General features: G+C 59.7%; 1 protein-coding gene across 4 annotated transcripts in view; it reads left to right on the top strand.

Moving 5' to 3' along the window:
- The window catches only part of MAD1L1 (mitotic arrest deficient 1 like 1), a 305,713-nt gene that overhangs the window by 249,106 nt on the left and 42,975 nt on the right, over nt 1-13,632 (top strand). For all 4 annotated transcript variants that reach the window (XM_077758777.1, XM_077758780.1, XM_077758779.1 and 1 more), the window contains one exon: nt 11,858-12,048. In XM_077758777.1, coding sequence (XP_077614903.1) covers nt 11,858-12,048 — 191 coding nt within the window. The remainder of the gene's footprint in view (nt 1-11,857; nt 12,049-13,632) is intronic.

The following is a 13,632-nucleotide window of genomic DNA, read 5'->3' on the forward strand; positions in this document are numbered from 1 at the left end:
AGGGTTCTAGGGTTTGGGGGGAGGAATGAGCAGGTGGGGCAGGGGCATTGAATACTCTATGATTATACTGGGGGACACATCCTTCCACATTTATCTGACCCACAGAATGCACACCACACAGTGACCCTTGTGTGAACTCTGGACTCTGGGTAATGACATGTCAGTGTGGGGTCACTGATTATGATGAATGCACCATCTTGGGGACGTCGCTAGTCTGGGAGGCCCTGTTGTGTATCCACATAAGGGAATGTGTACCTTCCACTCCATCATGCTGTGAACCTAAAACCGTTCTGAGAGCCTTTAAAAAAATAAGCTCAGCCCTTCACCTACTTTAAGTGCAATGATTCTAGTAAATATGCAAGGTTTGCAGCCATCATGATGACCTTTCCGTCACCCCAGGCCCCACCTGCTACCCCCCCAGGCCCCAGGCTGAGTCTGCATTCTGCCTCTGGTGATGTCTTTTCTGGACTTCCCACCAGCGGGACATGCACTCATGTCTGCCCTCCACCTCTCACCAGAAGGTCTCTGAGGTCTGGCCAAGGCATAGTGTCCGTGACGGCACTTTGTTGCCTTTCTCTGTGTCACCGACTAAGACTGCTGGCACAGACCATGTTCGACAGCCCCTGGCGCCGCTGCCCTCTCTCTGGTTCCGACAAATGTGGCCGCTGAGGACGGTTGAGCACGAGGCTCTTTGTGCACGGAGGTTTGCACCGGGTGGGAGTGGGATCAGGGGCTCTTTCTGGGGGTGCCATGGCAGTGAGTTTATTTCCACTTTTTAGGAAACTGCCAACTTGTTTCCCAGAGCAGCTCCGCCACCTCACGGCCCCTGCGCGCACGCTCCGTGCTCCGCGTCCTCCTGGCCCCGGCAAGCCCTTGGCTTCGTGCTGACAGGTGTGATGTGATGGCATCCCACCGTGGCTGCGCCTCTCCGTGGCAAGCAGCATTGAGCACCTTCCCACGTGCTCGTTAGCCCTTCACGCATCTACTCTGCTGAACCGTCTTCCTTAATCTTCAGCCAATTCTTAGAGTATTTGTTATCTTGAGATCATTTTCCTCATGCTGCATTTTGATCAGTGAAAATTTATATTTTGATGGCGTCAAATCTACTTGTTTCTTCTTCAATGCCTAGTGCTTTGTTTAGGAAACCCTCGCTTACCCAGGCGTTGCCATCTCCTGGTTTCTTCTAGGAGCTTTTATGTGTAGGCCTATGATCCACATCAAATTAATTTCTGTGTATGGTGTGGAAGAGTCGGCGTTCAGGTGTTCCTGTCTGGATATCCAGCTGCTGAAAAACTCCCCTCGCGGGTGTTTCTGAGACCTTGGCACACATTGCTGACAGGTACATAGAATCAGTCAGGACGAAGCACAGATGCTCGCAGACCCAGCTCAGAGCTCTGGCGGCCGGACGCCAGGATGCTGAGTGTGCTTCCGGGGAAGGAGCTGCTGGTGGTGCGCTGCAAAACCAACGCTGGACACTATTGCTTTTCACCTTTTTTCGTAAGAGTGAGAAAACCTTCGTCAGATTTCTTTTGGATGGTGACAGGTCCTAACAGTGGCGTTTTGCTGAGGTAGAGTGGCACAGCACTGACTCAATGACCTCAGCTCAGCCTTCCCCTTCTTGTTAGGGATTGTTTGCATTTCTATGTCTGATTCTGCATCCGCTTGCCGACGTCCTTCCAGCTCTTCTTGAATGGTCCAGGCTGCTGCCTGCTGCAGGCCCTTTGCCCTTAGCCGTCTCCTACCTGCTGCGTGTTGGGCTCGTGCCCTGGCTTCCCAGACGTCTGCTGTTACCGGCCCCTTCCCGACCTTGCTTTCTCGTTCTCCTTAGCGCTTGTCACCGCTGGAGACCAACCCTCCTGCTCATGTGTGTTCTCCTCTGTGTCCCCTATCGGATCGTCAGTCCCTCAGATCTGGGATTCCTGCCTGCTCGTCCACGCTGGCGCCGGCCCCGAGCCCAGAATAATGCCAGCCATGTGGGGCAGTCTTGGCACCTAATAAGCAGAGTGAGTAAATAACTGAGCAGCCTGTCTGCAGTCCTCGTTCCCAGGGCTGCTGGAGGGGGGGCAGGGAGGCGGTGCTCTGGCCACCGTGGCCTCACCTGTGCCCCCAGACATCTCCTCCGACAGCACTGGGGGTCGGAGGTCTCCCAACGAGGGGCTGACACGAGGGCGCTGGCAGGGGCTGCTGACCAGGGGGCTCCTCAGAGAGCCTGTGGCATTGGCCTTCCCAGCTGCTAGCAGCGGCCACTTTCCTGGGTGCCCAGCCCCTCCCAGACTTCCCGTAGCGACCGCCCGCCACTCCTCAGACCCACCACCCTCCTGCCTCGTCTCTGGAGGAGCCCTGTGGTGACGTGGGCGCCCTGGACAGTCTCCGCCTCCCTAGTTCACTTGCAGCTGTCGGGCCTGCTGATGCACCCACGGTCCTGCTTCTGGGCATCAGGTGCTGACATGACGGGCAGGAGGGGCTCTGCGGCTGGAGCCAGAGAAGGCCGGTGCTTCCTTCCGAGTTCCGGTGCTGGGAGCATGCCATGTGCGTCACCTGTTGTCGGGACACCCCTGCTCCCCGCTGCACCTCGCGGAGCTGGGACGGGCCCGACTCTGGTCCTGGCCACCGTGTGTCCTCGACAGCAAGGTGCCAGCCACTTCAGAATGCTCCCTCCCTGTCCGGGCTGTGCACCTGCCAGGTGCCTACTCACTTCTAACTCGGCCCCTCTCACCCACGCCCCCCGCCCTCCCCATGCACCCGATGCCCAGAGCGCTACCTTGCTGCCCCCTGCGGGTCTGTGGGCCACTCCACTCTAGCAGCTGAAGCAGGTCTCAGCCCTCTGGGTTCTTGGCCCTCTTCCGTCCTGCCTTCCCTTTCAGACTCGAGGCCTGGCCGCATACGTTAGCAGGTTTTAATAGACTGCCACATCTTGAAAGCAGGGAGAGAGAGAAAGATTTAAAATCTTGTCTTGCCCAAAGCAGACAGATTGGCTGGAAAATGACTCCGTTAATAAAAGATGAGCTCTGAGAGGTTCTTCCCTCTTCCGAGAGGAAGCTCGCCTTCCAGGTACGGCTCCTCTGAGCCCGCTGTCGGAGGCTCATAACGCACACGGCACGTAGAACGGTTGCAAGCGGGTCTGCCGCGGCTGCTGGCATCATGGCCTTCACCTGCAGCTGTCCCACCTGGTGGCTGCAGGCCGTTGCTGCCCAGTGAGCCTGACAGGCCACCTGCCGCCGTGCATGTGGACAGAAGTTGCTGGAAACTTTGATTAAGCGGTGGTGTTCTCTGGTTTACGTCTCAGGAGGTTTGTGATGTGCTGTAGTTGATGTGGGCCTCCCTCCTCTAGATGGGTTTCTGGCTCTGGTGGGCGTCTGTGAGCGATGTGTGTGTGTGCATGCATACATCCGTCATGCGTGTGTGCATGACTGTGTGCGTGCATACACCCGACACGTGCATGTATGCGTGCATATATCTGTCATGAATGTGTATGCGCATACACCCGTGATGCGTATGTGAGCACATGGGGGGGTGTGTACATACACCCGTGAAGCGCGTGTGTGCATGTATGCGCGTCTGAATGCATGCCTGCAAATGTGATGTCTGTGTGAGAGCATGTGCATATGTGCGTGCATGAGTGTGTGCGTGCATGTACACGTGTGGGTGTGGGAGTGCATGCCTCAGGTGGTTTGCTTCTAACTGTGTGACCCCAGGGTCTGTACTGGGAAATGGAATCTGCCCGTGTAGGCTGGCTGGCCCTCTGCAGGGGGTGGGGGGGAGGGTGCTTTAGTTGGAAAAAATGTGCTGTAAACAACGAGACAAGTGAATGCAGTCAGAGGACGCTGAGCTCTACACACACCCCAAGCACACGGATCTCAGAGAGGCCCTGATGGTAGGGCAGCCAAGGAGGCTCCGGCAGGCACCTGTGGCCAGGCTCTTGGCCCCAGGCGGTGCCGGGTGTCCAGCGCTGCCTGGTGGACTTTGGGGAATCCACCTCACTCCAAAGTCCTGGCTTGAATGTCCAGCTCCTCTGTTCCCCAGCTGGGTGACTGTGAGCAAGGCGCTGACCTCCTCTGGGCCCAACCCCACATCTGTCAGCTGCCCGGACAAAGGTCCAGCCATGGCCTTCCACCAAGGCCCAGCTGGTCCTCCCCCCCCCTACGCAAAGGCACCAGGGTGGGGAGCCTAGCACCCGGGGGGGAGGGGGGGCGTGGAGGGCTGTCCTCCAGGGCTTTGACTGCTCTCTCTTCTCCGTGGTGGGGGAGGGAGCCTTCCCGGGAACATGATATCACATGCGCGCCCGCCTGTCACCCCAGGACGCTCCCACCCCATAATCTGGTGGGCTGTAATTGCTGGTGTCTTTTCAGATCATTTCTGTGCAAGGTGACAGGCTGCTTATGGAGTGAGCCATTAATCACACAGAGATGCCCCTGTTTGAAAGCTGGCACCGAGCTCGCCCAGGGCGGGCGTCTGCCAGGCAGCCGGCGGTGGGCACACACGCTGCTCATCTGCATATAATTCCAGGGCGAATGTCTTCTCTCTTGTGTAAAACGTGCAATTTCCGGCCCAGCAGGGGAACATGGGCTTACAATGGAGAGACTCTGTCCCAGGGGCCCTCTGGCTTCAGGCAGTTCAAGTAAACCCTTCCCCAGGATGGCAGAAGGCCGTGGCAGGTGGGTGGCAGGGGCCTGTCCGCTGGTCACCAAGGACAGCAGTCGGGGGTGTCCGCCGTGCCCCCCTCGTGGACAGGCCGCTCTGAGTGCTGCACGAGGAAGGGAGTGGGTGCCTGAAGCCCCCCCGGTGGGCACGGGCACACGCAGATGGGCACACGCGGACCTCCAGGCTGGCTCCGCCCCCTTGTGCCTGCCAGGCTCCCAGGCCCCTCTCCTGGAACTTGGGTCTGAGGTGGGAAGGCAGGCTGGAGGAGGGGGCCCGCGAGGACGCACGTGCTGCGTTGGGGTGGTGGGCCTGCTCTTGTGCGCAGCCCCCACAGAAGGCCTGCCTGGGGCTGTGGTCCACCCTATGGGTGCCTCTGCCCCCTCCTCATGGCCAGCCAAGGCCAGGACCCAGACCCAGTCGCACAGTCGCCTCCCTACGGCGCCGGCTCCCACAGTTGCTAATAAAATTGCATGAATATTTGATGCCTAATTATTAAATATTTAAAAATGTATAACTGAAAGAGTTAGAAGTTAGGAAATGTGACTAATTCAGCCCTGGCAGCGTGGCCCGGCTTTGGGCCCAAGTAGAGCCAGCACCCCCCTCCCCGTGCACCTGCCAAGGAGGCTCAGGGGCGCTTCCCACAGGGACCCCTCAGGCCCAGTGAGGCTCCTCAGCCCCCTGGTCTCGCAGAGGGCATCCCCCCTGTGTGTGGCTGCAGGCGGTTCTTGCACCTGCAGTCAGGCCCCTGCATCACCCTGACATTCAGCTGTCCCTAGGGCACACCTCATAGAGGCAGGTCCCCTCCCTGGTCCTTTGTTTGGCTACAGGACCAACTCAGAACACGTCTGCTCTCATCCCAAGTGCCCTTCAGATATTCTTTGTGCCCCCGTCTTCTCCAGGCCTAGCATTTGCACATCAAGCAGCAGCTCCCATGTGGCCTCACTGGCTTGGTTCCCACCCGAGTGACTACAGCCCCCACTATGTCCTCTGGACACCGAGAGGTCATTCCCCTTGGTTCCATCACCAGCCTCTTGAACCCAAGGAGGCAAAAACTCAACTCAGGACTTTGACCTCCAGACCTATGGCTCCCCAGAGCCTGTTCATAGCAGATGGCATCTCCCATCCCCATCCCCCTGTCCACTGTCCAGTCTGCTCCCAGTTGTGCCCTTCCAGACCTTGGGAAGACTCGAGGGCCAAGGGCGGCTCACAGCAGTAGCTGGCCTGGCTTTGGAAAGCCCGGTCCAGCTGCTGAGAGGCTTCCAGTGTCCCAGAGTGGGGGAGGGGCAGGGGGCATCTAATGTGCCGAGCACCGTCTTCCCTGACCCTTGTGCCTATTGGGGCCTGCCTCGGAGCCTGAGCAGGTAGCTGGCAGAGAGACCACAGGCAGGGGGCACTGTTCCCAGACCCAACCAGCCTCGGTGCCTGGCAGCCCCCCCTTCCCTGAGCCCCAGCCACCCCGCTGTGCACCCAGGGCCCTCGTCCCACCTCTGCACAGGCCCCGAGGAGACTGACTGAGCAGCATAGCTCGGTGAGTGTTGGGAGGTGGGCGATTGGCCTCCTGCCATTGCCATCCACTGCTGTGGAACCCAAGGGCATGCCCACCGTCATCCCTGCCCCATGGGCCCCTCCAGACCGCAGGGGTGCAATGCTGGGGACACCCGGGGACAGAGCACAGCTGGCTGTCTGGCCTCACCCCACAGCCAGGTCTGGGCAGTCCATCACCCCCCTCGCTGCCTTGGCGCGGCCCTGGGTCAGCCTGGGCTCCGGGAGCTGTTCTTCAAGTGGTGAAATATTAGCGGCTTTGGTTGTTTCCTAAGCTGAGAATCTTAGCATCGGCTAAGTGGTTTTACTCACTTTTCAGAAAGAAAAATGACTCTGTCCCAAGTCCCCAAAGGGAAATTTCAAAAGCTGCTTCCAGTTCTTAAACACAGCGCAGCTGCAGGGGCCTGCCTGCCTTTGACAGCTCTGCCAGTGGAGGCTTGGTCCCAGCCGGAGGCATTCCTGCTCCCCACACCTGACCCGGCCGCGTTCTTACCAAGGCATTGGCCCTCACCAGGGGTCGGGAGCCATTTGTGGGTTGGGAGAGTTTGTCGGTGCAGGATGGGAGAGCAGAGGCCTGTCTGTTGGGCGGGGATCTGTCCATGGGGGTGGGGTGGGAGGGAGGAGGTCCATCGATGGGGTGGGATGTTCTTCCTGGGGAGTGTCTGGTTACTTCTGGGGTTTCCTTGTGTGGTTTCCTTGGTAGCTTCCCCCCTCCCTTCTGTCCCTCCTTCACATAAAATTCCTATGAATAGAAGAGTTGATGCCCCCAGAATCTCTGGTTCTCTCTTTTCTTTGGTGTTTTCTGGCTCTGCCACCTTGAGTGGGGCGCCATTGGGGAAGCCTTTCATGTTACCCTTCAGTGCCTCTGTGCGCGCCTATGACAGCAGCGCTCCCTTGGATTGTGCGTTGTCGCTGTTGCCGCCTCTGCTGCTGCTTCTCCAGGGTTTTGTGCTTGTGCGGCTTCCTGGCAGGAGCTCCACAGCATCTGGCCAGTGGTGTGTGTGTGCAGGACGCAGGCACCGCCCTCCGCCGGGTGCTTCCCAGGGCCCTTGGGGCCCGACTTGGGGAGGGCCACACACAGGCGCATGTGAAAGCCAGTTCAGACCCCGAGGGAGCCACAGGCGTGGATGGACTTCCTGCCGAGCCTGTGCTTCTGCCCCCGCCCCACAGAGGTGTGGCCCCCCCATCCCCAGGGGCGTGGGGCGCAGATACGGCGGGTGTTCTCATGGGCTGCAGCAGCCCTGAGGCCTGTCACTCCTGGCCTTGGGCAGCAGGGACTGTCTCTCTGGGAGGGGCAGGGCCATCACCCAGGTGCACCAGGAGGACCCCCGGCCCAGCCCCCTGCCGCCCAAGACAGTGAGGTCCCACTCAGCCAGGCCCTCTGGGCTGGCTTCCTGCCCTGCATCTGCTCTCCATCTTCTAAGATGTTGTCTCCTGCTGGTCTTCGTGGCCTCCCCGCGCTCCACAGTAGATGCGGTGGGGAGCCAGGACGAACGTGTGTTCAGGGCTGAGCATGTGTATCCCACCCGCCACAGCCACGGGGAAGCCCTGAAGAAATGTTCACTTCTGTTGACACTGACAAGAGCTTTTCTGGGGGCTGCGATCTAGGGCTATGGAGAAATGGCATTTCCTATACCCCCGCCTCCTTGAAGTGCACATGGAACTCAGTGGACAAAAAGTCCCCCCTGCACCGAGCTTGGAGTCTACTGGAGAAATAACGGTCACTCGAAGAAGCTTTTGAAAATTATCTGTCATGTAAAACAGACACTGTCACGTACACTGAGGACACGTGACAGGAGCCTAGATGTTTTCCAGAGAAGTGATTTCAAAACTGAGGTATCTAGGAGTCTGTTGGGAAGCACAAGGGGCTGCTCCAGATATGTGCAAAGGCCCTGAGGAGAGTGGTGCCTCTGGAATAGAGCCAGCGCAGGTGCAGCTGGAGAGGTGGCGGGCCTGGGCTCAGCAGAGGCCTGATGGCCACAGGGGAGGGTCTTAATTCAGACCGCGTTTTCCCTTCAGAGCTTAGAATTCTGTCCAGAGGACTCGGGCCCTCACACAGGACTGGAACCCAACCCTCAGCTCCCTGCAGCCTGGTACGAAGGGAACTGACACAGAGGCACGTGTGCTTGGAGTGGAACAAAGCACAGCTGGGTCCTGACGGCCACTGCGACCACATGCGGAGCCCCACAGAGGCTCTCTGCCGGGACAGTGGTCGTCCACCCGCCTGCCTCTCACCCGATCTCCCCACCCCTCTGGGAGAAAACCTTCTCCAAATCTCAGCCTGTGAGCTGGCTCTCCAGAGCTCTGTGGCTGTGACCCCTCCTGTATCCTGCCACTGCATGCTCTCCTGCAAGCCTTTACGTAAGGAGGGTTTATTTTTGTTCCGTGTCCTTCCCACGGGCTTTTCCGCTGCCTTCTGTGACTCCGGAAAGAGCCACGCGTTGGGCATAGATAGGGAGGTGGGAGGGTGGAAGTCAGAACCGTCCCGTGGCAGTCCACCCGGGGACGTGGCTGGAGGGAGCCAGCCAGCCTGTGTGGGGCTACACGCCAGGTCAGAGAGCAGGCATGTGGCCCCTGGTCCTTAACGCCCGTCTCTGGCCTGCACCACCCCTTCCACTCTCCATGCCTGGGCTCTGGGCGGCCACGTCCCCTCTCCGGCACCCACTTGTTCATTGGCCTCCCTTGTCCCTCCCCAAGGACTCTCAGAAAGCCTCGCCCGGGGCTATCCAGGGGAAGAGGGGCAGGGTGGCCCAGAGAGGGAAGACCATGGTGGGAGGTTATGGTCCCTTAGCCTGTATCGCTGGAGGGTGGGTCGGGGCTGCAGGGGAGTCTGGGCTGGGTGCAGCCTCCAGCAGGGTGTGGGTCTCATCCCGGGCCTGAGGGGAGGGGCCCCAGGCATGAGGTCTTCATCCCACGTGTCTGGTGCTCTCCCAGACGTGCACACGGCAGGTGGGGCCTGGGGCGGGCGGGCCAGGAGCTCTCCACAGACCCAACAAGGCTGCTTGTGTGCCGAGCAGCCCCGCCAGACCACCTCGGTGGGTGGCTGCGGTGGGGTGCCTCCAGCCGGGTGCAGGGTGGAGCTGCCGTGGACCGCAGGGGTCTCTGCCCTTGGCCAGCGGAGGTGCGTCCCATGAATGCCCATGTGTGCGGGCCACCTAACCCCACCCACGGGAAGCCTCAGCTCACTCTGGGGAGAGGCTGCATCAGAGCCATGGCATTTCCAAGGCAAAAGGCACATCTTTTATTTATTTAATCCAAACCATCGTGTGAATTATTCATTCACGTTTATATAAGCAATTGAATGGCAGAATAAGGGGGAGGTCAGAGCACCGACTTTGCTGTGCCCTAAACTGCATGAGAGCTCACAGTGTCCTCACCACCCCCAAATGTGCAACTCTAGGGTGATTCCACCCTGCAGCCGACCTGCACCAGGTGGACTGGGGTCAGAGCCCTCCTTACTTCTGACAGTCCATGTGACCTCGAGGAAGTCACCCCCATCCCAGCCTCTCCTACCTTGCCTGTCAGAGGGTGACATGAGACCCACCTCGGGTGCAGGCCGCACTGGGGAAGGTAAGGTGTGGGAGGAACCCGGCGTGGGGGTCCCGGCTCCTGGCCCGCAGCAGGTGTGCAGAGCTCCCGCCCAGGGGTGTGCGGCCCACAGGGTCCATGGACGGTGTACCAGGCAGCATTCTGATATCTGTGGGCAAAGGGGATATTACCTTGTCCAAGGTCAGGCTTCGTTATTACCAAAATTTAATTTTCCCCAACGGACGTCTGAGATCCATTAAAGGCAGCACGGTCTCTGACAGAAGTGAAATATCACGGAAACGTGGTCAGTGAATTTTTCCTTTTAGAATGGGTTTTCCTCCGGCTTGGCAGATCCGTCCTCAGTGGGCTGACCGGGAGACTCAGGGAGGAGCATGGGGTCAGAGCCGCCAATTACCCTTTGGATTTCATAGTCTGTTACTCGATTAATCAAGGGCTCCGTGCCCACGTCCCGATGGAGAGGCTCCCTGCTCTGGAATAACGAAGTCCACCAGGGCCATCAGACTGCGTGATGAATGCAGGGCAGGTGAGGGCAGGGCGTGTGGCCAGGTGGACGGACGCGTGTGGCAGAGAGGCCAGAAGGAGCCATGCCGTGATCTCAGATGCCTCATTCAGAGTGAGAACGTGGCAGCCCCAGGTGGCCTGCATGGCTGCAGGCAGTACAGACGAGATCTAGGATACCTGTCCAGAAGCCCAGTGCCCGCCAGAGTGTGGGAGGGGCTGTGGGGCCGTCGAGAGCTTGGCCTGGGGCGGACAGCCCTCCCTGTGCCAGACACGTGTGGCCCAGCAGTGAGTGCCACAGCCCCTGCTTGTGAAGCAGAATCCATACCCTCTGCGTGGCCTCGTGACGGCTGCAGAGCCTGTTCATGAGCTCCTGCCTGCGTTCTGCAGCCCGAACCCTCAGTGCTTCCTGTGGCCCCATGGGGTCCAGCGCTGTCTTTGCAGCGCCTCGAGAGGCTGCTGTGTGCCCAGCACGCCCAGGAGCTGGCAGGTGATGGGCTCAGGGCCGCAGGTCAGGAAGGGCATGTGGGTGGAGGCAGTCCAGCAGGCCACTTTCCCTGGAAGGAAGTTTCCCTGCCCCTTCCCCTGCGCTGGGAAGAGAACCTTCCTGCTCCCGCCCTGCCCTCAACCCTGCCAGGGAGCCACCGGTTGCCTGTCCTGTCCTGTCCTGGTGACCATCACAGGAAGTGCCTCAGGCCCCATGCTTCAGCCCAAGCAGGAGGGCTCCTGTCCCTGTCACACCGGGGTGACAGGCTCCAGGGCCTGGGGTCTCCCACCACTCCCTTAGCCAGCATGGCTCCCGTCCCACCCAGGACATCCCCAGGCCCTGGAGGGGCTCCCGGGGGTACCCCCAGGAAGCTCCTGGCTTCGGAGGCTGGTGTTTGAGGAGAGCCAGCCTCGCTAATTAGTGGGGGGAGAGCTGAGCTTTAATTACTGGGAAGGCACCTTGGGGAAGGACTCATGGTAATTGCTGTACAGCCTCCTGATGGCTTTGCACTTGGCACAGCTCGCTTCTCCTGCGCAGCCGTGAACCATGGTGGGAGTGACAGGCGGGCCTGGGGGCCTCTGCCCTGAACGGTCCTGTTAGAGCATTGCGGGGGTGGGCAGGGGCCCAGGGGTCTGTGTACACGCAGTGGCCTCGTCTCTGGTGGCGGGGAAGCCCCGGGACCATGACCAGGACTCTCCAGGTGCCTTGCCCACTCACCTGTGTGGGTGGGCATCTGGCCCCCAGCGAGTGCATGCCCAGGACTGCCCATGAGGGCCCAGCCCCACACCTCCTCGCCCCCGCTGAGAGGGCCTCTCTGTTGCTCGTTGTCCTTCAGAAAAGGTACCAGGCCAGGGGTCGAATCCAGAGCTGAGAGTCGGGAAGAGCCCTGCTTTTCAGAGTCACCACTGCCTTCACATTTTTTTATGTTTAATTGAATGACTTCACACCCTGAGTTCGGGCCATTCATGTGCTTGTCCCCTTCATTCCCTAACTACGTGCATGCACCAGTGCCCTGTCCCTGGAGGGACCCCATCTCCTCCACACCCCTCCGTCGGTGACTCTGACCCCAGGACCCGCCGCCGCCCCACGTCCTGTCCCGCTCCAGGTTTGCAGGCTCACCCTGTCTGCTTTCACCCCCAGAGCTGAGGAAGCAGGTGGAGAGCGCCGAGCTGAGAAACCAGAGGCTGAAGGAAGTCTTTCACACAAAGATCCAGGAGTTCCGGAAAGTGTGCTATGCGCTCACAGGCTACCAGATAGACATCACCACGGAGAGCCAATACCGGCTGACGTCCATGTATGCCGAGCACAAGGCCGACTGCCTCATCTTCAAGGTAGGGCCTGCGGTGACACACCACCCACGCGGAGAGGGCGTCCGCCCGGGGTCCCTGGGGCACAACCAGTGGCACAGGAGCCGCCTGCCCGCAGATGGCGCCGCCCACTGGGTCGGGGGGATCTGCGGAGGGCGAGGATCCAGGGAGTTGGCCCCAGGACTGGACCGTTCCCGAGGCCATCGTGCCATGTGGCAGGCGGGACAGGGGACGGAACCTGCCAGAAACCTGTGGAACGTGCCCTCGAGTCTGGCTGGGATGCCAGGGCCAGAACCCCGGACGGATGAGAGGGCAGGAACTCGGCGGCCTGTGTTGGCCCCAGATCCCCAGAGATGCTGGGCGGGGCAGGGGCTCCTCTCTGGGGGCCTTGGAGTCGCAGGCACGTGTGGCCTGTGGAGCATGTCCGTGTCCGGGACTGGGGTGGTGTCCACGTTTCGGGAGCGGACGGTCGCTGGGAAAGTGCACCTGTGCGTGAGGGGGCAGGGGGTCCCCGTCGTGACCAAGAGGACTGGCCCAGCCACTGCCGCGCTGCCTTCACCTCCCTTTCCTCAAAGACGGCGCTGTGGGCCCAGCATGGCTATAGGTGGCCAGGGTCAGCAGAGAGGCCCCCGTGAAGGATGGCCACAGTGTGGAGTGTGCCGTCCACCTATCTCTGCCTGCATTTGTAAAAACTAAGAACCCACTCTTCTGTTTCTGTAAAAAAAAAAAAAAACTGTAATCTGTGCAACCATATGATCTACATGGTTTGAGCAGAACGCGACAGTAAACAGGGTCTTATCTGTCTCACTTCATCGTGAACCTCACAGCAAACCCCTGACCCCCTGGCTGCTTCCTGGTGAGGGTACCGGCCAAGCCCAGAGGCGCCGGGTCACAGGGAGGCTGAGGGAAGAGGGGTCCCAGCCTCGCCTCCCCTGCTGCAGGGCCATGTTGCAGGTTTGCAGGGGCCCCCCATCGACCTCGCTTCCATCCCCTTTCCTTCCTGGCGGCCTCTCCTCGTCTTGAAGTCAGTGCTGCGTCTCGGCCTGACGTCTGCCTTCCGACACCCCCCGGCCATCTTGGGTCACGCAAGTGTCTGTTTTTACTTTTTTTTTTTTAATTTAATGTTTTTTATTTGTTTCTGAGAGAGAGAGAGAGAGAGAGACAGCGTGAGCAGGGGAGGGTCAGAGAGAGAGGGAGACACAAAATCCGAAGCAGGCTCCAGGCTCTGAGCTGTCAGCACAGAGCCCGACGGGGGGCTCAAAACCACAAACTGTAAGATTGTGACCTGAGCCGAAGTCGGACGCTTAACCGACTGAGCCACCCAGGTGCCCCTGCTTTTACATTTGTTAAGTAAGCTCTCAGAACCTTCACTCTTGTGTATTTCCACATTCTTCCAAAGAACTCAGCCCCTGATGAACGCTTCATGCGTTGTGGGAATCCCACGCGGTTTTCTTAAAGGTCAAGTATGTAAGCAGAGATGTTCAGGTCTTACAAACCCTCACTCTAGACAGGACAGCCACCACAGAGTGGACACTGGCAGAAGGCTCCGCCGTCCCACCATCCCCTCCTCCCTCCGGACCCTCCCCCATCTGCCCCCACCCCGGCCCC

The sequence above is a fragment of the Crocuta crocuta genome, unplaced genomic scaffold (assembly GCF_008692635.1).
Source record: "Crocuta crocuta isolate KB4526 unplaced genomic scaffold, BGI_CrCroc_1.0 scaffold273, whole genome shotgun sequence".
NCBI classification, from domain to species: Eukaryota; Metazoa; Chordata; class Mammalia; order Carnivora; family Hyaenidae; genus Crocuta; species Crocuta crocuta.